A 26,104-nucleotide genomic window follows, 5' to 3' on the forward strand; every position below is an offset into this window, starting at 1 on the left:
CGTCTCATTCATGTCATGATCATACCAAGCGTTCATCATTGAGGTTACAGTATACTAAACAATCTCTTGCACGACGTTACATTGCATTCACTGCATTAAAGAAAACCATCTCATACCATGATATCTTATATCAGTCTTAATTCATTATTATAAAATTGATATGGTTTCTTGATGTTAAGATACCAACATACATACACACGTCGAAGCAATTCCTAACGTCACTCAATAAACATTATGTTCAATTGTTGAAATTTGTAAAGTGCGTGAAATGATTCCATCTGCGTAAATGGACAATAAAATAGTTCCAAAGAGTTGCATTAAAACTCGCAAGTTTTTGCACGAATTATCGTACATTTGAAAGTCATATTTCTTAATTTAATGCATGCGATCTTAAATATCCAATCAAATATACATTGGATGCGTTTGTTCGGTTTTAGCTATTCTATAGAAAAAATGGCGTGCTGAGCCTTTCGCAGAGTTGTATGTGAAAGCAAGGAACGACAACTCTGCGTGGAGATTGTAAAAGACTGTGTAAGTGGTGTTTAACCTTTCTGTTATCGAGGGGAAGTAACCACTTGGAGATGTGTGTCTTATGACGAAGTGTATAGTTTAAGCGAACTAAATATGATATTATAATTAAGTATTGCTCTCTAAGTATGTTCTTTATGGTAAGGACTTATTATTAATTTATTACGCGTACGAATTCTACGTGAAACGCGAAGGTTATGTAAAAGTATTTCGCTTTTAACCTAATTGTTCATAGTTTGAAATCGAAAGTGACTTCTTTAATCGTAAAAGGAAAATAGAAATGTTTGGTGTAATTAAAGTCTATATTTATTGTGTTTGTTCTCGGCTTATAAATATTGCAATAGCTTTGTAAACTGTAATAAATTAATGCGATGGTGAAATGAAACGAAGCCCATATATTTATAATTTCTGACATGAATATGCATTTCTAAAAATAACCGCCTCTCACTTCAAGGGAATTCCCCTCACGGGTTTGACATTTTTGTTTGAGTAGTATAAATGACTGATGTCATCGTTCAGAATGCATGGCGGATTGCAGTCTGAGTGGCGAAGATGTGTTTGTTTTATTAGCATGCGTTCCGAACAAGATTTGTGTTCATGTCTGCGTGTCTTTATTTTCTTTGTAAATGCAAAATTGACGAATGCAAAGATTTGACTGAATATATCGTGCTGTAATCAACCGAAATCGGTAAGGACTTATCCAGATTATATTAAGTATTATGTTCAATATTAACAAAATGACCTGATATCGGAGGGCTAAAGACACGTGTGCTATTTATAATTACGTTATACTCTCTACAGTTTAGTTTTCTTGTTTACAAAAGCGCAAGTTTAAATAAATATTAACATACTTAAAAGTATTAGTTATACTCAAAAGTGAGAGCTTTGCAAATTGAAAAAAAATCACTGTTCCATGTTAAATGTTTTGGCCTGCAATGGAAGTTACATATTTTACTTACCAATAGCCATGGTACTTGTCAAATCCGGTATGAATTCCGGCAAAACAGTTGGCGAATGTGAAATAACAAGTTCAATATATACTACATAAAAATATCATATTAAATCGGCAAGTTTACGGGTTGCGGAATGAAAATTCCTGGTAGCGAAGTTCACGGATTGAAGAATAAAAATTCCAGATAAAAAAATTCATTACTTTCAGATAAATGACACTGCTTAACTAATATATTTATATGGAACAATTCGGTCATATTTTTAAGGTATTTTGATTAATTAAATGTATTATAAACAATGCATTAATTCACTTATCTTTATTTCCGATGTCCGATTTTATTATGCTTTGAATTCCAATCATATAATTAATTTATAATATTGCCTCAAGTAGACATGTCCTTGTATGGTCTTTCTACGTAGTGCGGTCGAGTTTATAATGTTGATTTACTCTACACTATCAAGTCCACAGGGTATTTTAACCAAACAATGATTAACACGGGTCCCGTATGGAAGGTCTCGTGTCTGTACGAAAACAACGCCGAACTCTACCGCTATAAGAAGTTAGGTGTCTCCAGACATACTGGTTCATTTACACGATTAATTTGGAATACATATAATCAAACAATTATAAATCTGATAAAAAACCGCATGCCTCGCTTGTAAAGTTTATGTGACTACATGCGAGCTAAAGGTATTAAATGGATACTTACATATATATATATATTAACTGCTTATATGGATTATTGTCGTACATATATGTATTTGAACATAAACTTGAACAAGTAATAAACCACATTTGTGGTTATGACAATCTAATCAATTTCTTTGTGAAGCGGCATTGTCCAGATATACTTATAATGTATGTGGGTCTTTAAAAATTATCTCATGAACCACATGACAGGCTACTCTGTTAATGATAAGTTTGAATCGGATGTAGTCACATAAAATAACATTGTGTAATCACCGTTACATGACTTCTGGTACACACAGTATTGAAAAAGGTGTATCATACATTGGTCATCTATGATCGCTGTGGTTAATTTATCGGCCAAAGACTGGTAACGTCGATAAATATGTTAATTTTTCATTGATTGTGTATGCCATGTTTTTTTTGTATATGGAATAAGTGACCAACCGTTTTATCTCATCTCTGTTGCGGTCGCAGTTATTTATGCTAGTATCATTTAACTTGCCGATATTGCCTGGAAATTAAAGTTATCATTAGTAAAACTACTTTTGTTGTTTGTTTTCATTAGGTGTCGTGAGCATCGAAAATCTCCGGGTGATATTTTTTACTGTGAAGATGTATGCTTTCAATTTTAATCGCCTAATATTAAGTCGGCAACTTTTTATTTCTTAAATGCGGTTGAACATTGATTATACGAATATGAATTGTGATTATATAAATTTCATTCCGAACAGGTGCAGATGAACGTGTTGATATAAAAAGTCAATGCATCGCGTTATGTTCTAGAATACTGTTGGTCAACAGGGGTTTATGCGTGGCTACAATACGCATTGATTCAGGTTTTATTGAAAAATATCGTTGAATTAACTACTGGACTAACTTCCAATTATTCAAGTTAACAGTTTAAATGTTTGAATCCAAGTTTCTTGAGGCGTCCGTATGTGTCGTGTTTTAAATTTCACTTGAGGCTCAACCACACTGAGCCTTAAAAAGGTGTATTTCTGTTACGGTAATTGCGACATTAACATATAAATGTCGACGGTAAATGTTCAACGTAAAATAAAATGGCACCGGCGAAAATAATGAGATCATTAAACAACTTCTTAAATAAATTCAAAAGCAACAAAATTATATAACAGTTTTGATTGTATGTTCTCAGTACATGTTCAAAGTTTACTTAAATTCATTCGGCATTTAACCGATAGCAAACTGATAATATTTATTCACGCATGCTATTGCTCAGATAACGTCATTTTCGTTCAGCAAACTCGAATATTGAAGAGTGTTATATAGTTTCTCATGTTGTTTCAAAATGAAGTATTGAACTAATTTTATAAATTGAAGCATGCACATTTATACTTTAATGTATAACATATAAAGTGTTACAGATGCTCTTTCGAAATGTTCTTTTTTTCTATTGCGTAACAAATGTTCTTATTATTTTGCAGGACGACATCTAAAAACTCTTGATTAAACTAGCTACGTGGCGGTCCACATGCCATATCAACACAAGTCGCGTGCGATACTGCAGTTTTCAAACATTCCGCGCCGAAGAACAACCTTACTGATCGGTCAAGGGCAGGGTATTATATTATCTGCCATTGTATTGAGTAATCATAATGATACTTTTGTTCAATATATAATGACTTAAACTTAATTGTATGCATTAACGCAGATAAGTTAAAGGAAAATACATTAACGACAACTCCATTAACTACTGTAATAATATGGTCCATTGCATGAGGTAAGCGCTTAAAAGTAGCAATAAATGTTCCCACTTCATCAAGTGTATTATTTTACTACTAGTTTAGTTCGTGGCATCGAACACACCATGCAGTGTATGTTACAATATCAGTAAAATAAAATTCTATATTTACTTCCATTTTACTTCCTTTTATTTGAAAGAATGGGATATATAAGAGGCCGTTGAACGAATTTTTCTTTTGGAAAACTATTAATTTTGCTCGCCCAGATATATTAGAGACGTAATGTTATTTATTTAACTTGAGTCATTCAAACGGCATATTACCTGACTAGGCTAATAAATCAATTGTGAAGTATAAGGTTAGGCAGCTTTCATATAAGACGTGTCTATTACACAGGCAAAAGCCATCTTATTTGCATTTTATTGAAAAGCAGTATTGTTAACGTTACATAACATAACTTAAACTTATGTACTGCAACGTGTCAGCTATGATCAGTTTATATGTACATGCACGCGTATTCGTGATCGTGTTTAAATATTGATTTGTATTTCATGACAATTACCCGAACTATATCACATATTCTTGTCCATATAAGCTTATAACATGGCCTACGCTGCAGGAATGAAATAACGTAATGCTCAATTTTGTTTATTACACGGGTGTTATTACACTAGTTATATAACTGTGAAATGACGTCATTTTTGTGACGAAATGACATTATTATTGAAGCGAATATCTTCAGTTAAACTCTTTAACAATGTGAAAAAAACGATGAAAAGAGCATACACTCAAGAGAATATTTGTTGGTCATGTTATAAATAGAATCTTAGATTTGTGGTATTTTTGTATTGAATTTATTAAACTCGTCATCTAAATAAAGATAAAAACTCGGCAAGGCTCGTTTTTATCTTTATTGAGATATATAGGATCTTGCATGTGTGATCGTTTTGTATTGAATTTATTAAACGAGTCATCTAAATAAAGATAAAACGAGGCTTGCCGAGTTTTTATCTTTATTTAGATGACGAGTTTAATAAATTCAATACAAAATTACCACGAATCTAAGATTCTATTTATAACATGACCGACACATTTTCTCTTTATTTTATGCTCTTTTCACCTTTTTATTACAGTGTTAAAGAGTTTAACTAAAGAAATTTGCTGGAATAATGACATCATTTCGTCACAAAAATGACGTCATTTCACATTTATATAACTAGTGTAATAACACCCATGTAATAAACAAAAGTGAGCATTACGTTATTTCACTCCTGGAGCCTAGGTCATGTTATATGATGAGTTTAATAAATTCAATACAAAACAACCACTCATGCAAGATCCTATATTTATCAAATATCTCACTTCAGCACTGTATGGATGGCTGAAAGTGGCACAAGACCTGATGAACCGGAAAGATTCCCAAGTCAGGACAGTGTGTCCAGCAAACAAGACCTGGTAAGATGATAGGTCGAGTGCAGTTTGTGTCCAGTACACAATGACAAGTAACGCATAGTTTTCCCGTTTATATGTCTGCGTTTCCCCTACCCCTATTATATTTCTTAATGACAGTTCAATCTAGATGGTTAATGTTTGCAAAACTAAAGGCAGATATATGTTAACATCTTTAGAAAAAAGAACAACGGTAAATTTATACTGTATATCAATAATTGGTCTCAAATTACATACTTTACTTCTGTAAAAAGTGTGAAACATTAAAAATGAATAGCTCCGTTCTCATGAATCTTTTTATAACCACTTTTCAGTGTCTGCACGTGCCAAAGTACGACACTACTTTTTGGCAAACGTTTTTCACAGTTTTCTTTCAAATTATTAAAAAAACTATTTAAACATCAATATATTGTATTTACAGACATAACAATTAAAGTTTATATAATTTCGTTAAATTATGCAGCTTTAACCATAGCAATTTAGTTTATTATCAATAGTTATAATATTATTCGTTCCGCATTTGCAATTTCAGATAATAGAGATTTAAACATTATATGTTTAGTATGTTTATGAATGGATGTCATAAATATATATGAACTCGCCGTTGATTACCGTCTATATTTTCAGTGTCTTTATTTCAATCCACTTAATTCAATTTATTAATTAATTCATGGTTGGCAATACTTGTACCGACTATTGGATTATTCACTGAGAACATACACACGAAATTGTAATATATTTTCACAAGATAATACTTAAGAAATAATATTTTTCTATCATTGTTTGTTGTCGAATAACCCACAGTAAGGAGTATTGATGCGTAGGAATTAAATCACGAGTGCGAAGCACGAGTGATTTGATAACACGCGTCTATACAACTTACTGTGGGTTATTCGACAACAAACCATTATAGAAAAATATTATTTCGATTCTAACACGATTCTGATTGATTTGGTTCAAGCTTTAGGACGTGAACTATATTTTTCAATACTCCGCATTTCTTAGTACAAAGTTCACTATTTAGTGACGTCATTGATGTGTACAAACATATGACGTCGTTTTCATTCATAAATATTTTGCAAATGACATCAATTTCATTGAAAACAACAATCGTAGAAACTTAATGACGGCACGTTTATTGATGCTACTGAAAAGCTGACATGCTATAAATGTTTTCTGAATTACGTTTCCTAACCAATAGCATTCTGTGTAGGTGTGGTTATGCCACTTATCACCAAATATACAATTTGTTATTTCATTACATTTATACATGCTACATTTATTACATTTCTTTCAGAGCGGCTTTTAGCACGTGCATTTTACTGCAATATTTTCTTTATTTATTCGGAACTATTTTCGAAACATTAAGCTCCGCCCATAAGTTATTGCAGAATAACCCACGCTTGATTTCCTTCTTTGTCTATAGAAAACAAGTCGCGAGCCGTGTTAGAATTTTAAATTGATAATACATCGAATGGTATGGCCGTAAAAGAATAATTTAAATTGAAATAATTTTAGTATCGCTGATTTATTTGACTACTAACGATGTAATGTTATTTATGACATGTAGCGTGTTTCTTATTAAAACGTTTTTTTAGATTCAGTGGGAAAATGCCTCCGTTGAGACATGCACTATACTGAGCTGGCTCGGTTACGGACAGGAGATCATACAGGCTCGGAGAGACGCATACCGGGAGTATGGCAAGCTGTGGACTGCACGGGCATGTGGAGAGGAAACGATAATTATTACGGGTAGCAAAGGTGAGGGGCTGAGCAGCTTCATGGAAAGTGATTTGGATCAAATGGTTGTAGATAATAGAGTATTCTGTTTAGAAGATGATGTTAATATAAGTGCCTTTCCTGGGGAGATAACCGTGTTGAGATCACTCAGCCGCAGGAGTTACCATGGTCACTGTAGACTGCTACTGGAGAGACGCGGTACAACAATTCACAGGCAATTAAATGATGCGTTTTGTGATGACGGATATGGTCGCGAACTTTTGAGCAGTGACTTGTTTGTTAATAACTGGTCGAATGAACGCTTGGCTGAGGGCATGGTGCAGCATGAGCGTGCGGGACCGTCAATTCCGAGTACAATGCGTGGACACTTTCACCATGACAAAGTACATGCATTACATTACTACTGCCCCAACATTCTGTCAAAATGGGCCGCAAGACCTCGCCACTGGCCGCCACCGGAAGTCGCTCAGAGGGTCGTATCACTTGGGGCGGTTCTTACGCCTGTTGGATTTAAAGGGAGTGAATATCAACATGTTGAATGGAGAGTGTGTTTTAACGCCGGTGAGATCGAACTAATTAGCAATCTTAATGACACTCAAACCAAATTGTATGTTTTATTGAAAATGATAAAGAACGATGTATTACATCCACGTAAGAAAGAAGTTACATCGTACACATTGAAAAACATCGTTTTATGGATGGCGGAAAATAATCCTCAAGCCTCGTTTCATAAAAAAAGTATTTTGCAGTGGTTGCATGAAGCATTGGATGCGCTTAGAGTTGCATTGATCACCTTAGAGCTACCATACTATATGATTCCAGAAAGGAATTTGATGGCAACCTCTGGACTGGATGAGGAACAGCAACGCACATGGATATCAACGATTACAGATATGCTCAATGAAGGTCCTAGGGTGATACTCAGACTTCCAAAGATACGACAATGCATCGTAGCTCACCCTGAACCATTCCGATGGTACAACGGGAGGAGAATTGAGGTGGAGTTGCTGAGACTCATGCGCATGAACAGATCGTTAATCTGCATGGATGAGAACGGGGAGGTTGACCATACCGATGCGATTTTGCAGGCATTACAGAGACGAACAGACGAGGTTATAACGGATGTTTGCGTGAGGATGATAATGGAAGGGAGTCGAGTTATCAACGCACAGGCTATTTTTGATAGAATTTTGATGTAAAACGTTAACGATGATCAATAGATCAGTATCGAGGCGCGGACAACACGTATTTATAACTTTTGAGTACATATTGTCTTTAACGAATCACCGATCATTGTTGCCAAGAACGTGAAAATTATACAACTTATCGTTATAGTGATTTGTTCAGTAATTCATGTTTGACTTGCAGACGTTCGTTTCACTTTCTAAAAATGTGCACAATTTTACAAAAGATGTGTTTACAGTAGGCTGTAAAATTTACGGAAACAATAAATGTCGATACAATTAATTGAAAAATGTCAATCGCATAGATGACAGTAGTTTGCAAAATAAAGTTATGTAAAGTAATTTTACTATATTGTATATATCGTAATAAAATATGTATGTATCGCGCTTGAAAATCAGCGGTATAATTTCAAGTTATGCATATATTTCTTTTTAGAACATTTGTAGTAACTCATTTTGTCGACGTATGTAGAAATGTGACTTTTGTTTACTTGGTTACTTGTATTTGTTAAAAGCTATCATTGTGTTCTGTTTTACAATAACATCATCTAAATTTTACAATAAAATCATATAAACGTGCAGACGTGAACAAAGACTGGAATATTAATTAAAAGTGCAGACGTGCAAACGACTGTTTGTAAATTGTAAAAAATATAATTTTGTTTCTTATAACTTTGTTAATCTTGTTAAATATTATAATAAGTCACCATACATTTGTTATTTCACAATTAGTTCTTTTAGCGGGTACCTGGGGCAATCTACACCCCAGGGTACGTCATGAATAAAGTTTTATGAAAAAGAGAAATCAGCTCTGGCTATGATACTTTTGCCTCAATATATGAGCATATGAGTTTTTAAAAGGCCGCGGACCATCCATCAACAGCTACACGGTGCTGAAGGACACTGTCCTTGGCTTGGTTATAGGTCCACGGGCGTAGATATTAGTAGTTTTTGTATTGTTCAGTATCGGTTGGATCGTGAGGGTCACTGTGGGAGAAAAAGGACATGTTCTACCATGGCATTTGAAATGGCATTTAATAAACACTGATATGTTCTGGTCAAACTTATATGATTGTTAAGCATAAGCACATTTGTGAATTACAGTTCATTAGAGGTATCCAGTTAACATCACTCTTACGCCATTGGCTACACGTATGCTATGGCCATTAAACTGTTGAATTTATACTTACTACCCATTTTGTGTTGTAATCATATGAATGGAATGGATTTTTTTGCATTGAATGTACGAGCGATGGAGGACACATCATGTAAAAATGCATGATGCCTGAATACATTCCGATGGTGTAATTTTGTATGTTTATTAGCAATACAATTAAACTCAGTTGCAAAACCACGATATATTCTTGGTTTTGTATGCTTCCTGTAAGAATGTAGGCGCAATTTCGCTTTTCGGATGCCTTATTGAATGTCTATACTACTAAAGTGTGTCTTATAAACGTCAAGCCTTTAATCGCTTTATTACATAGTCAATATTACATCTGTCAAGAGATAAGTATTATCATTTCAGCGACTTTTCTTTACTAAATATTATATACCTATAGATAAAACATGAAAGTTTAAGAATATAAAAACGTCATATTTAACAATTTCTACGAATCGGATAATCAGAGTTGCCGATTTCATCTTAAATGTTAGAATGTAAATAAAAAGTGTTTTCCAAATAGTTAATATGTGGCGCTTGGGTGCAAATAAATACAAAGTCGTGATTTCACGTTATCGACACTGTACAATGGTAAAATCAATGCACGCACTTTTCATGGCCAGAACAAGGTTCCTCAGCTTCTCGACTAATAATAGAGCTTAGAAATAAGACAAAGAAACTGTGTACAAAAATTCAAGTTAGACAGAGTTACATTTCTTAAGATCCCTTTTCTGGTCACAATCTTGCGGAAATGGAAATACGTTATCTACGATGTTGAACTAGATGTTGAATTCATTGTTTTGTACTAATTCAAAAAAATGCAAATTATTGTTTATTAATTTGATAAAACTGGGCATAATGCATGTGCGTAAAGTGCCGTCACAGGCTAATCCGGGACTACACTTTCCGCCTACATTGGATTTTTTGCTAAGAAGAGACGTCATTTTAACGAAAAATGTGATACAAGCGGAAAGTGTAGTCCCTGATTAGCCTGTGTCGACTGCACAGGCTAATACGGGACTACACTTTAAGCACAAGCATTATGCCCAGTTTTCTCATAACGCGACTCATTTAAGTACAGCGCTTGATTATTTGATGTTAATATTCGCGATAAAGGTTAATCAAGTGCATGAGAAACGTTTTCTGACGCACATATTTAATCCTTATTGGTATTCTTAAAATTGGGTGCATATCAGAGCGGTAATGATGTGAGCTGCGCTCTGCGAAAACTGGGCATAATTTATGTGTTGAAAGCGTCGTTCCAGCTAAGAGTTTGCAAACCACACAGGCTTATCAGCCACTTTCCGCCTAAACTGGATTCTTAATATGAAGATACTTTAACAGCGAAAAATACCATTAACGCGATATGTATCGTCTCTGATTAGCATGTGTGCGGACTGCTCATGATAATATTGAAGGACGCTTCACACACATACATTAATCCCCGTTTTCCCAGAACGCGCCTCGATATATTTCTAGCTGTTTCGGAAGGTAGCCGCCAGTGTCAAACCGCGCCTACATTCGTTATCCCGCTCCAAAGATAAACCTCATAGCCCCCGTACATAAAGACGATTATATTTTGCGTTGTGTAGAGTATCATAATGCAGTTAGCGGTCACTACGTATTTTGCACTGGAACACCTACCCCGAGTGTTATATCATACGTTTGTTTAACGAATTGTATTACGTTTAGCAGTCATCGTGTAAGATGCACTGACATACATACCGTGACTGCTTTATTTTACGTGTGTTTCATGCAAACAAATGCAAATACAAGTCATCCCGCATTATGACTATTAACACCATCTGTGACTATGTGAATATGTATGATAAAGTATAGTTCGCCAATATTAACGTGGCACTTACCTTTATGTTTGACACTATTTAGGTACCGATATTGAAGTGAGTTTTATCTGTTGAAGAGTACCTGAGTGAGTTCACTGTAACGGTCTCACTAAACGAATGCAAAAACGCGCAAGAATACAACCAAATGAAATATTGACCACGATCAATGAGTACAATGTTGAATAGATGGATTGTTGTAATTGTTTGATTGTATTTTTGGTGGACCTTTTGTGTTACTTTTCATTTTCATAGAATACAGCGTCAAAAATGTTAAACCCGAATCGGCTAACATCTCTAATGATATTGATCACGTAAAGAATTATATTATGACCCGTTAGCGGGGGTTGCATTATCAGGAAACAGCACATCGGTTTTCCGCTTGCGGGTCATTTGATATACAGAGTTATTGATCTGTAGCCTGCAGACTAAGAAAAATAGTTCCTTCAAGACATATCGAATATCACTACTCATCCACATATTTCCTAGTGCAAACGACTTCTTAAAGGGACATGTTCAAAGATTGACGCATCGAAAACAAAATCGAATTTTAGTTGCGAATTCCTAAAAATAACTTTAGTATTTATATTGCGGATGATACTTGAAAATGCTGTCGTCAAAATACTGTTATATTTTTATCAGTTGATTTTTATTAAACAACCATGAAGCATTGTTTACGTGAACAGATTGAACAGTTTGAAATGTTATATGTTTTTTAACTGACAACACGACACAAAATAACATACAAGCAATTAAGAAAAAGAAGAATGCTTTTCCACAAGCATTCGATTGCAAAAGGATTCAGATTGATATCCAGATAGATTTATCTCTTTTTGTATTTCGTCCGTATGGTTTATAATGGCTTGTAAAGACATTAAATGGAGTGCCTTTTTATGTTCTCAAACAAACGTGATTTTAATTTTTTACATTACATGGCAGATATGCGCGGGGAAAAGAAACCTCTTAGGTCAAGACGCACATCTTAGATAATACGGATACATCAGTTAATGTTTATTGTCTGCGTTTTTAAGATATGAAGATTCAATAAACCTATGTTTAAGCGACGCGGTCACATAATTGTCTGCTGAATGTTATGCATGTATGTTTTGCAACGTCTTTTCCATAGTATCCCTTGTGAGCTAGGTAGCCTTTAGGAGATCTTCTTTCCGCTTTTATGGTATTTTTAGTTTCAAGGAAGTCCCTCCTTGCCGAAAATCAAGTTTAAGCGGAAAGTGTCGTCCCTTGTTAGCCTGTGCGGACTGCACAGGCTAATCTAGGACGACACTTAACGCACATGCATTCAGCCCAGTTTTCTAAGAACGCGACTCACAAAATCAAGACAACTATCTCCTGATAGAGTTTCTGGATTCAAAAAATGATTCCTCCTTTTGTATAATTTCTATTATAAAGTTATAAAAAGAAAAAACATGTATGTGATATTTATCGAGATTTAAATTAAATCATGAACATATGGCATTCAAAGAGTGTTACCCATGTCCAATACAATTTTAACCCATAAGATCGCATCCTGCTTCGACGACTATCCCATTGAGTGTTCCATTGGCATCAAGAGCTCTCTGATATAATAGAACGTTACCATGTAAACAGTTTTCATTTAGCGTTGTCCACTGTGACAGTTAACCATCCAAACGTAACGATGCATACAATTTAAAATCAATTTGAAATTTCTGCTCGCAACTTATATGAAGATAGTTTGAATATGGGGACCAAACATTAACCAATCTGCTATCACGTCTCTGTGCTTTTGCAAAACAATTCAACACCTCTAAAATATCATATACTTCTTGATAATATAATTATGTAAATATTGAATAGTTCCTACTATTTTAATTTATTTATAATGTTTAAAACTATTACATTTTTTATAGAGTATAGAACAATAATACGTTTCTTGGTATTGCATATGCACATTTTATTTCTAGTTTTGCAAAGGAAGTAAACACATCCGCCAAACCCTTGTCTACTAGATACTTCGAGTGCTGTGTCGGTGTAGACCACCGAACTTGTATATCAAGACAAACCGGTCAAGTCCTATATCCTTGTTCAATAAAAATCTAGCCGCCTGCGAAAGACATGAGGCCGTACAGCACGTTACGTTTGTTAACTATTTTAAGGCCTACGTTGTTTTAATTCGGTTTTCATTATCAGCAATAAAATGTTGATTTTTCAAATAACAAAATGACCAAATGGAACATTTCAAACTTTGGATGAATATTAAAAAATAGTATAATTTTGATATGAATGCTTCACACAAAACTGTACATTTTGGGGAACACATAAATGCAGGTAGGTTTTAATCATACACAATCGAGGACACGTTCTAGCGTCAATAGAAATAGTGGGACAAGACTTGACAAGGCAAAACATGCATACTCCTGTAATAGCCTAAGTGCGAATGTCCGTTACTGGCTGTAAATGTAGGAAATGATTTAAACATTGATCACACTGATGTTCAGTTAAACCACTGCTTGTCTGTCCGTGCCTGTTAGTCCACAAAGATGAGCAAGGCTGTGGTTTTCCTCTTCGTCATAGGTCTTATGATCTCCGTAGTGACAGGTAAGACTTGTGTTGCAATTCATTCACTTAATTAGTGCTCAAACCGCTACTGCTTCTTCTACTGCTTTTGTTGCTACTATTGCTGTTACTGATTACCCTCTTGCTTCTATTAGTGCTACTTTTAAGACTCAATTTTCTTTTTTTGTTATATAAGTTTATATAAGTCGAATATTGATAGAACGATTGTAGGGGCGACATTTGTTAAAATCCGCTTTGACAACAGCTTGGCATCATTTAAGCAACGTCATGCGAAAATGGGTTTTTGTCATATATTACCAGTGTGCGTTGTTTGGTTAGGAGCCAACATGTCCGGTATTACGAGCAAGGCTCCGTGGTCTCATGAACGGACCGCGCCAAGCGTAGCTCCTGGCCAGCCTGTGTATTCGCAAACTATGAGTCGCGTTCTGAGAAAACTGGGCATAATGCATGTGCGTAAAGTGTCGTCCCAGATTATCCTGTGCAGTCCGCACAGGCTATGTGTAGTCCGCTCAGGCTAATAAGGGACGACACTTTCCGCCTAAATTGGAATTATGCTAAGAAGTGACTTCATTTAAAGAAAACTTGTCATAAAAGCGGAAACTGTCGTCCCTGATTAGCCTGTGCGGATTGCACAGGCTAATCTGGCACGACACTTAACGCACATGCATTATGCCCAGTTTTCTTAGAACACGATTCGTATTGTCAGGAGCTACGCTTGCGGCATATGTCATACGCGAGTCATATGATAATAGTTCTACGCTTGCAAGAAATGAAACGAGTATCAATACAACAAAATGTTCATGCAGGTAATTTAAGCTCGTGTACATAGTGTAAACAACTCTATGAAATAATTACAATGTTAACAGTTTAAAATCGACAAATGTTCATCTATAAGGTCACACTGCCTCTTTTCATCATCACCAGCAATCCCCCTCCCCCACACCGGCATTTTTAATACTGGCTAAAACCCGGCGTTGTTGATGTAGTTTTAGCCTGGTGGTCGACGGACTCACCTCTTCGGTTTCCAGACGACTGTAACAGCGAAGCCTTGCGGACCTTTGCGACCAACTGCGGGCTCTCGGAGCACTCCATGGTACGCAGTTAATATCTACGACGGACACATTTGTTTTGTTGTTGTTGAACGACCGATTTAACAACTTTTTTTATTATTGTTGCTTATCGATTTGTACGGGGAAAGTAGGAAATCTGAAGTATAGATATTAAACGCTTTACGGTTTGGTTGAGTATACGCTTAAAATATAGACAAATGAGCCATATTAAATATTACATATGGGTTGTGCTCTGTAAAAAGGGGGTTTAATGCATGTGCGTAAAGTTTCTTCCCAGATTAGCTTGTGCAGTCCCAGAGGCTTATCAGTGACGATACTTTCCGCTTTTATGATATTTTTATTATAAAGAAATACTCTTCTTAGAGAAAATTCAGTTTCGGCGGAAAGTGTCGTCCCTGATTAGCCTGTGTGGACTGCACAGGCTAATCTGGGATGACACTTTTTGCACATGCATTAAACCCTTTTTTCACAAAGCACTGCAATTATGTTTATTTGTACAATTAGGGGAACCACTACATCCTGAGGGATCCAAAGAGCAATGACATCAACAACGTCGTCATAGTGATACCAGATGACTTGCGAGATTTCGGCACGTGCGAGAAGATCGATCGAGATCTCAATGAGAGATGCAATACGGATTACTTCGACTACTAACGCTATGTTAACATCAACCATGGCTTTTCACGTTTCTTCGTAGTTATACTCTTCGATCAGCTTTTTATTAAGAACTGTATTTCTGTGGTATAAATTATTACATTCGTACAATTGTTTATCAAATACGATACAATACTTTAATGTGTTCTAAAGACAAACTATTTTAACAAACAATCTGGTCTTAATGCATGTAGTGAAAGTGTCATCGTTGTTCTGCGTGTGTAATTACTGGCTAATCATGGACAACTCTTTCCGCATTTAGGGAATTGTTCGTGCTCAAGAAGTATATTCTAAACGAAAGTCCAATTATGGCGCAAAGTGGTGGCCCTGATAAGCCTGTTTGGACTGCTCAGATTATTTATTACGACGCTTTACGCACATGCGTTAAGCCCAGTTTTTCAAGAATGCTGTTAATTTAAACAAAACGAATCGATTGATTTCAGACTGAGACCAGGAGCTGTAAACTTTTCTTTGCCGTAAATATCTGTAAATTCCTAAACTGTGTTTTATGTATTTAAGGCCGCTTCTGCTAATAAATATTATCGTCTCGAACTTTTTGTATTTGTTAAATGAACATACTTTGTCTGTGGAAAGTGTTGCAAAATACACTCACCTTTGATAAAAAGGCTTTTTATACTTTGTATACGATGTGCTGGGGTCTACATTGCAGATATAATAGCATAAAGAAAATTACACAGTGTTTTGATAATACTTATTTTAAATATGTGGATCATGGGTTTGTCATAAAACCAAGGCTTATTAATTAGTGATTCTTGCTTATAGTATTCTAACAGATACATTTTGATATGTACGTACTGGATTAAGCGTGTATTTAAATGGGAAAACCTGAAATCAAAGACAGGGGATATATTAAAATTGGACCATGCTCTGTGAAAAGGGAGTTTAATGCATGTGCGTAAAGTGTCGTCCCAGATGAATCAGTGCAGTCCACACATATTGTTCAGGGACAACGCTTTCCCTCAAAACTAGGTTTTTGCTAAGAAGAGACTTTCTTGAAAGGAAAACCATCATAAAAGCTGAAAGTGTTGTCCCTGGTTAGCCTGTGCGGACTGCACAGGCTAATCTGGGACGATACTTTATGCACATTTATTAAACCCCATTTTCTTAAAGAGCACCTCAACTTTAAACTTGCAAATTGCCTTTTGCATGCGTGATAATATTTATTTGCAATAAGCTCTTATGGATTAGCAAATATCTCCTGTTTGTTGAACTAATACACGTCTCATGTCATAATAAGTATTTAACATCCATGACTTAAACGGACCATTTAACAGAACTAATACACGGCTCATGTCATAATAGGTATTTAACATTTATGACTTAAACGGACCATTTAACAGATTTTGGCATGTTCTGAAGTTTGCGAACTAATGCTTTAAATTCATGTAAACATCGGAACAAACGTTTCAGTTAAAAACAAAAAATAGCCCGTTTATGCCTAGCGTCCTGAAAAAAATGACTTTGCAAATAGCGTAGACCCAGATGAGACGCCGCATGATGCGCCGTCTCATCTCGGTCTGCGCTGTTTGCTTAAAGGAATTTCAGTAAGTAGTATTCTAAATATATAAATACATATACTAGACTTCCCTAATTTTTGAAATAAATTGGTCCAATTTAGAAGGATGGGAGAGTCCACTAGGCATAAATTGGTTAAAATTGAAGAATGAAAAAAACGTTATCCACACCTGGTCTCGAACCACTGAGCCTTGGAGCAAATTCGGCCAATCGTTATGTCGGGATAATGCACGTAATTTAAACTTTATATAGATAATCCTTGTAATGTCACACGATTACACTATAATAAGGATAACAACACTATGATAACGATAAAAAAAGAACTTTCTTTATTATACAATCGTTTCGCCTTTGAAGCACTTTAGAATTTTCAGGTTTTTTAATTGTCCAAAAGATGCATACTATTGATATTTTAGAGCATAACATATGTCCAGTATTACTGTTTCCTTGTAAAAAAAAAACATAGCTTCAACAAAAATTTGCAATTATTAAACAATATTTTTTATCAATTTTGTAAATTTATCAAAACGTGAACAGGTCCCATTAAGGTAGCGCACCTCTAATGGGCACATATCCAAATATAATATAATTAATTATTTTTTTAATCAGCATCATTTCACTGAACTACATGCAAATTTGTAGGTAGGCTTTCCATGCTTTTAAAAAAAATATACCGATTTTTTCAAAACCACCCCCACGCTCGGCTTTTGTCCAGTTTATTTTCACCCCTGGGGTATATAAAAGTTCCATAATTCATTCAAATTTCCAAATATGGGCATGCAGTTGGTGTGTACACATGCTGTAAAGGTGTTTAAAGTTTAAACAAGATGAAATAAGTATTCTTTTACAGACATTTATTTTTTACAAATTTTTATCTATGGAAGAGCGCCATGAAATGTAAGTGATATCAGCCAAGTAAAAATTGGGTCGGTTAAAAACAAAGTGTCATAAAATTCAAAATAGTATCATTTAAGTCATATTTTAAACTTAGTTTTTATAGAAACACTATATACAGCAAAAATACCAAGAAGCAGACAGATTTACCGTTTACTTTTTGAAATAAAAATAAAAATGCAACATGCATGGTTCGTATTTTCAACAGTAAATCACCCAATTTCGCCATAACGTTGTTTTAATTTTAATAATTGAAGAATGTGCATAAAAATTGCATCATATTTAACAATAAATATAGCTTATATGCCATATTAAATCAAATTACGTTAGAAAATAAATAAAACGCGTCGAAAAAAAGTATACGTCGTCGGCAGGATTCGAACGTGCGCGGGAATATCCCAAAAGATTACTAGTCTATCGCCTTAACCACTAGGCTACGGCACCTAATAGCAGGCTCTTCAACCTTCGAAGAAATCGCGGGAAATCATTAGAGGTGCACTACCTTAAATACAATCAATGTTTGAATGATATAATCTTACTATATCCACATTCCCAACGACAACTGTTAAAATATTCACAAAATATAACTGTGAACTTTTCTCTAAATGTATCATTATTTTAAATATGATATATTAATTTTATTTTAAAGACAAGATATTCAAAATTTCCTTTCGGCATATTACAAATGATTTACACAACATTTTACATACATGTACTTAAGTAATTTTAGCATGAAAGATGAATGCGAGCATTTAGTACGTTGTCTTGTATAAATTGCTATTAACCCATGTATGCGTAGCGTCTAAAAAAGGCCTTGGTAAAAAGCATAGACCCAGATGAGACGCCGCATGATGCGGCGTCTCATCTGGGTCTGCGCTTTTTGCTTAAAGGCATTTCTGTATGAAATATTCTAAATAAAGAAATAAATATACTAGACATCCCTAATTTTGGAAATAAATCGATCCAATTTAGAAGTAAATGCGAGTCCACTTGGTATAATAGGGAAGAAAAACAATAGTTCAAGTAAAGGGAGAACAGTACGAAAGTATTATACATGTCGTTACAGCCTCACTTGGTGTACACATGGTTAAATGGTATAAACAATAAAATTGACAAGGCTGCAATGGTGATAACTGCATGAACTTGCTCTACGAACACCATTTTAAAATCGATGCCTAGTTTTTAAGTATATGTTTCTTTGTCATCGCCTGCAAATATGAACTCGTACGAAGGTCTGCTAAATAAAAATACCAGACAACTTTTTGGGGGTTTCTCATATTTGTTTCCCTATTGACAGCGTAGTTGTTAAGAACAGAAAAATGTTCCGTCGAATATGGATGACAAATCACGCTCAACGTGGCATTTTCGAATACTAATAGACCATACCTGAGTACTTATGTCCATATACACATGATCAACTCTGGCTATTATTCTCGATAGATTAAAGTATAAACAAAAATGATGACGGTATTGCATATGCCAGCGTTGACAGGAGATTCTTTACGGACGGAGTCGATGGAGAGGACAGTTAAAGCACAAGGGAAACGAGGATGCAGTATGCAGGGAGTTGTTAAACTTTTAATGAAGAATGGCGTATCTGATACTGACATCTAATGGCTGGCGTCTGGACCTCCCGGATCTTCATAGTACGATGTGACCTTCAAGACAAAAGATAAGTGTATCTCGTTTTTATATAAAATACAAATGCAAGCATCGTTGTCTCACGGAGTACAATACAGATTTGTTAAATGCGGAAAGCAAATTGTATCACGTAGAATTCATTGGCTGCCAGCATTCGTTAACGACAAGGTCATAGCTGATATTTTTTAATTTTTTGGAACTGTCGGTCGCACATGATTCTTTGAAAATAGGAGATTTTAGTACCCACTCTGGGGTGCGTGTGGTCACGGTGGAGTGTGACAGAGTTCAGCAGGAGTCCATTCCATACATAATTCAATTTGAGTATGGCACAAAGGCCTTGATTACCATCAGGGGACGGCAGCCCCTTTGCCTCTATTGCCAAGAGGTTGGGCACGTCCGCAACACTTGCCCCCAAAATATTAATAACATTTTTAAAGAAAAAGTAAGTGTTTCAGAAAACAACAAGGACACAACACAGAGAAAAAGACAGACGGAGAGAAACAGACAGATGGTGAGAAACGAAAGGAAACAGAAGAGCATACAGACCAACCAGAACAGAAGAAGATTGATGACGAGGGGTTTGAGACGGTGGGGAGTAAGAAGAAACGAAAGAGCCAGGGAAGAAAGAAAAATTGAGAGAAGATACAAGAAATGGCAGTAGAAACAGAGGTAAGGGGCTGAACAAGAGGGAGGAAAGCAGATAGCAATGAAGACATGACCCCTATGCCTAAGAACAAGTTCAAAGTTTTAGATATAGACCCAGATGATTTGGAGGAACACCCACTAGTGATTGATTTAGATTCCCAAGATCTTGTTATGACCCCTGCTTAATAAACTCCCTCTATACAAAATATAATAACAATTTCATAAACCCCTATTTACAAATACTAATTACTGTTAACAATCAATGTTTAATATTACCTAGTGTAAATAGTTCAATTGTATGTATATTAATCATTATATTTTATGTCTTAAAATATAATGTTGGCTTATATACCGAGCACACAGACAATCTGTGTGACCGATATATTAGCACTTTTTTAACATTTCATGTCTTCACATTGTATATATTATACTTTTTGTAATAAAATATAGCATTATGTATAAATAAAATCTATGTAAATAGTATGTATATATATATGCAATTAAAAACTATTACTTTAAAATCTTATATAACATAAATGCATTTTTTATTTTATATAAACGTATAAAGAACGTTCATATGCCAGTGTGTGTAAAACCTTTTCACTGTTATATATACTCAATCCATATCTATTATAAAACACCTTTTTTAAACACAATACTCAGCAATAATATATCTTTAATCCTTTTCCAATATCCTCGTGGTAAATGTGAGCGCATCTATATTTTTCCAAATTACTTCTGTTACGTAGTATATTTATTACAGCGAGTTTACAAAATCGTTGGCCTAGTCTCTTTTCTACCTGGTTTAAATCTTTTAAACACTATTATCGGTTTTTCTATCCTAACACTAAATCATGGACTTCGCCATTTTTTCTTTTAACTACACCCTGAGTTATAAACTAGAAAATGGAGTTAAAAATAGAAACTATAGATATACAATACTTAAATGATTATTTTAAAATTTGTTATATTTATGCACCGAATAAACCAGGTGACAGAAATATTTTTTTTGAATCAATAAAACATTCTTTAGTGTCATCAAACAAATTAATTATTTTAGGAGACTTCATTTTAAACCCACTCTTAGATAAAATAGGAGGTCCATTTATTGATACAATAAAAGGTTGTAAAGTTTTCAAACACATAGTTGAAACATTTAAAATAACAGATATTTATAGACATCTTAATCTAGATAAAGTAATAACAACTTGGAGTAGGACATGTTTAACAGAATCTATTGCATGTCGTTTAGACAGAATTTATATTGAAAAGTCACTTATTGAACAATGTAAAAACGTAGATATTATTCCATGTCCTTTTTCAGATCATGATTTTGTTAGTTCAACTATAAATTTGGAAAATAATAATACAACTAATAGCATAAACATTAGGACTGCAACGATTCACATTTCACATTTGCTTTTGATGTTAATATTGTCACCACGTTATTGTTTACTTGCTTTTAATATATTAATAATATGTGTATGCTTATTAGCTGTTTCGAATGACTTTAGTCGAAGCATGTATTCATACCTTATTATTGTTATATAGATACAATCTTTAGCGATATGTTCGTAATTGTTGGCGTTGGTATATTAATGTATAACTGTATATGAATTGAACAGGTATACATCACTTAACACAAACTATCATATTTGCTTTCGTTGTTAACATAATCATCACGTAATATTTTTCCTAGCTCTGGAAACAAGGTTCCTATTTAACCAACACCAGTTAATTACAAGCTTACTTTATACAAACAAACACACAATTTAAAAGTAGGTCAATTTATGCTGCGCTCACAAATTTTTTCCCCAATATTATTCAACGCTATCATACAACATACAAATACTGAAGCTGCATGATACATGTAAACAAAATTACATTAAACATTTATTAACTATTATATTAATTGCCATGTACCCAATACTTTATTTAACGCGTATGGGTCCATTTTAAGTAACATGATAAAATCGACAAATAAACGACATTATTTACAACCAATGCTGTAGTCATAATAGTTCTTATACACACATATTTAAGTCGATTATCTGTACAAGGCAAATCCAAAGTAAATATGTAATTATAAGTGGATCCTCTGTGCATATTTGTATGTGCATAACTGTTGCCAGTGAATGAAAGTCAATATCAAAGCTTCCGGAGCATTTTAAAATACCATTCAGGGAATATGATTACATATAGCTCATGAAAATTACAAGATATATTGATGATATATATCATATAACAATCGCCGAACCGCACTTAACTAATTATATTATTTTCTGCCGTCTACTGTATCTGAATGGAATGCTCTTTCCACTGACATTCAAATACTGACTCGATCCACTCATTTAAAAGGCTCATTCAGAAACTGCTTGGGCATGGTTTGGAAAGTCGACATATGTTAATATTCGAGGGAAAATTATATAAACTATGTTCCATCTATACAATATTCAATGTTTTTACAATAATTAAAAAATATTGGTCTTTCACAGCAGTAGCGCTGATTTAGTGATGGTGGAGTGGGGTTGAAAACAGTGATATCATGGCTTTTAAATTAACGAAGAAATAGTTCATGAACTTGATCGATAGATACGATCATGTATGGATTTACTAGACACTGGTCGTAGTTTTGTTGATTTTTTATTTAACATATGTGGGTGAATAAAGAATACGTATATAAAGTTAATATGCTGAACATCACAAATACAAATTATTTGACATTCATTTTATGCATGAATTAAATACATATATGCATATTACCTAGCATACGTGAACGTACACACATTACACATGTGTGAACGTTTAATGAACAGTGTCATTTGCACTAACAATAGGTAGCAATTTAATGTTGCATGCAACAATGACGGAAAGGTATTTTCGATACAGGGAAACGTAGGCGAGATATGTTTTTTGTTACATACTCAATTAGAAAGCAACAGGCCGTATACATTGAATATATGTTAATTGTACCATGTAACAATATCATGATTATGACTTTCTTCCATCAAATAACATTTATTGCATGTGTTTTATGTTTGCAGAGAGGGAGTTTATCATATGTATAACACTCTGTTGCATACAATATTAATGCAACTTATTTTGATCAATTCATCCATTTGTTGTACGCAGTATGTATATACATGTTAGTTTGTATATTGCAATCAATTGTTTTTTCGCCAATAAGTATTTTTTATTCGATATATCCAACTATCATTATATTGTATTAATGTTTCCAATTCAATGTTATTTTAAAACATATATCATATATAGTAATGTATTTTTTAACCAGACCATAACTCCATACAGTAAGGAACATGCAACATATTGTCCAGAATAAGAGTACAATTGCATGTATTTGAAGTTGTTTTGATGGGCATACAATGTGCTTAATGAATTAATAATATTCAGCTTGTATTCACATTACTTATAGTTACAACTGTCAGAAATTGATTTCAACTTTGATTAACACTACTTTTTGTTACATATTGCTTTAACTTGTTTTTGAATCACTTACAATTGGCAACAGTATGCTTCAATTAGTATTCAAATACTTACACATGTTAACGATTATCGTCAATTTGTATACAACATATAGCTGATTACAATAGTGTTTAACTTGTATTGACATTACTGCCAACAGTTTACAGTTTGCCTCAACTTGTATTAACATTACTTACAACTCTAACATTTATTAGCAGCCATGCTATCTTTCTTATGTAACAACAGTACATTTGTGTTTAGCAATTAAATCAAATAAAACAATTGACTTTGTGATATATTATCTACCGTGTTTTAATAGTAAAAATACCATCGGTCATTAAATGTTGTATGCATTAGCATACGGGTAAGACCATCAATTTAAATTAAATATTCTCATATTGTATCAAAAACATCACAACTTAAGCAATCAGGTAAGACTGCTAAGTTGGAGGCTGGCATCAATACATTTATTGTTTCTTACTGCAGTTACACCAAAATCTATATTACACCATTTTTCGAATACTTTGACATACAGGAGTAGAACCATTTAAACGCATACTCCACTGTCATTCCCGCAGTTTACGCTCAGTTGTATTATTTGATTACTTTGTTTTACACCAAATCGCATAAACATTTGAGTGATGGGTGACTTTAAAAGCATGATCAATAGCCACTTGTTCATATTGTTGCTGTTTTAATTGTTGTGTATAACCATTTTTAACGCGTTTCAAAGTACAATCCATGTTGAACAAGACTTCTTCCAAGCAATATATGTCCCCTACCGTCTCCACTATTGTTAGAAATTTCTTTTTCTTTCTTTGTTTATATTTGTTGCCAAACAACCATATTTTGTTACGTAGGAACAAAAAGAAATGACGTGCATAATGTCCATATTGCCATCTATCCATGTTTGAAGTTTCATAAAAAAATATAAAGAACTTTAAAAGTTATCGCAGGATCCAAAAAACATCATTTTCAGCAGTATTTATAGTCTATTTGTTGCCATAGCAAGCATAATTTTTGACGTAGTAACAAAATGAAATGAAATGAACCAGAAAAAAACACCATTTTCAGCAGTATTTCTAGTCTATTTGTTGTCATAGCAACCATAAATGTTGACGTAAGAAACAATTTGAAATAACATGCATAATGTCCATATTGCCATCTATCCATGCTTCAAGTTTCATGAAAATATATTAAGAACTTTTAAAGTTATCGCAGGATCCAGAAAAAACACACCATTTTAAGCAGTATTTCTAGTCTGTTTGATGCCATAGCAACCAGAATGTTTGACTTAGGAACAAAATTAAATGACGTGCATAATGTCCATATTGCCATCTATCCATGTTACAAGTTCAATGAAAAAATATGAAGAACTTTTAAAGTTATCGCAGGATTCAGACAAAAAACACCATTTTCAGCAGTATTTCTAGTCTATTTGTTGCCATAGCAATCATACATTTTGACGTAGTAACAAAATGAAGTGAACCAGAAAAAAACACCATTTTTCAGCAGTATTTCTAGTATATTTGTTGCCATAGCAACAAAAATTTTGACGTAGGAACAAAATGAAATGACATGCATAATGTCCATATTGCCATCTTTCCATGTTTCAAGTTTCATGACAATGTATTAAGAACTTTTAAAGTTATCGCAGGATCCAGAAAAAAACACCATTTTCAGCAGTATTTCTAGTCTATGTGTTGCCATAGCAACCAGAATGTTTGACGTAAAAATAAAATGAAATGCCGTGCATAATGTCCATATTGCCATCTATTTATGTTTCAATTTTCCTGAACAAATATTAAGAACTTTTAAAGTTATCGCAGGATCAAGAAAAAAACACCATTTTCATCAGTTTTTCTAGTCTATTTGTTGACATAGCAACCATAATATTTTAGGTAGGAACAAAATGAAATGACGTGCATACTGTCCATATTGCCATTTATCCATGTTTCAAGTTGAAAAAAATATTAAGAACTTTAAAAGTTATCACAGGATCCAGAAAAGTGTGACAGACTGACGGACACATAGAGCGCAAACCTGTGAAACCGGTAGGGGACTTAAACCGTGATATTGAATAAACGCGTTCATTTTGTACACGCTTATTTTTAATATATAACTTTTTAAGATTTACACAGTCTTCAATAAATACTTTAACATTCTAACACTCAGTATTTAACCATACATTGATTCGTATGTTACAACTGAAAAATGTGTTTAAAATTGTTAAGGAACATTAAAATACATAGATTTGTAATCAATAAATATGCTCTGTTGTGTCGCGACATTTTGATTTTTAAGGATCTTAGGTCACTTTCATCCCTACGTCAGTCGTGTTATATCGGTAAGTTAAACTACTATTAGATGTTTACC

The 26,104-nt window shown here is 34.1% G+C and overlaps 2 protein-coding genes across 4 annotated transcripts in view; both read left to right on the forward strand.

Moving 5' to 3' along the window:
* The first annotated feature begins 577 nt into the window (after positions 1 to 577).
* Positions 578 to 26,104, forward strand: part of LOC127867043 (uncharacterized) — a 210,057-nt gene continuing 184,530 nt past the window's right edge. Inside the window, exons 1-4 of one of the 3 annotated variants that reach the window (XM_052407969.1) lie at positions 1,177 to 1,216; positions 3,616 to 3,750; positions 5,241 to 5,328; positions 6,921 to 7,968. In XM_052407969.1, the coding sequence (XP_052263929.1) occupies positions 5,251 to 5,328; positions 6,921 to 7,968 (1,126 nt within the window). In that variant the 5' untranslated portion in view covers positions 1,177 to 1,216; positions 3,616 to 3,750; positions 5,241 to 5,250. Of the gene's footprint in view, positions 669 to 1,176; positions 1,217 to 3,615; positions 3,751 to 5,240; positions 5,329 to 6,920; positions 8,061 to 26,104 lie in introns of those variants that run through there. The other 2 variants (XM_052407967.1, XM_052407968.1) reach the window with 2 other exon arrangements.
* LOC127867054 (uncharacterized) lies at positions 13,706 to 16,077 on the forward strand. The gene is made up of 3 exons (XM_052408001.1): positions 13,706 to 13,826; positions 14,798 to 14,898; positions 15,380 to 16,077. The coding sequence occupies exons 1-3, from the start codon at positions 13,769 to 13,771 to the stop codon at positions 15,527 to 15,529; spliced, it is 309 nt and encodes a 102-aa protein (XP_052263961.1). The 5' UTR covers positions 13,706 to 13,768; the 3' UTR covers positions 15,530 to 16,077.

Source organism: Dreissena polymorpha, chromosome 2, assembly GCF_020536995.1.
Source record: "Dreissena polymorpha isolate Duluth1 chromosome 2, UMN_Dpol_1.0, whole genome shotgun sequence".
NCBI lineage: Eukaryota > Metazoa > Mollusca > Bivalvia > Myida > Dreissenidae > Dreissena > Dreissena polymorpha.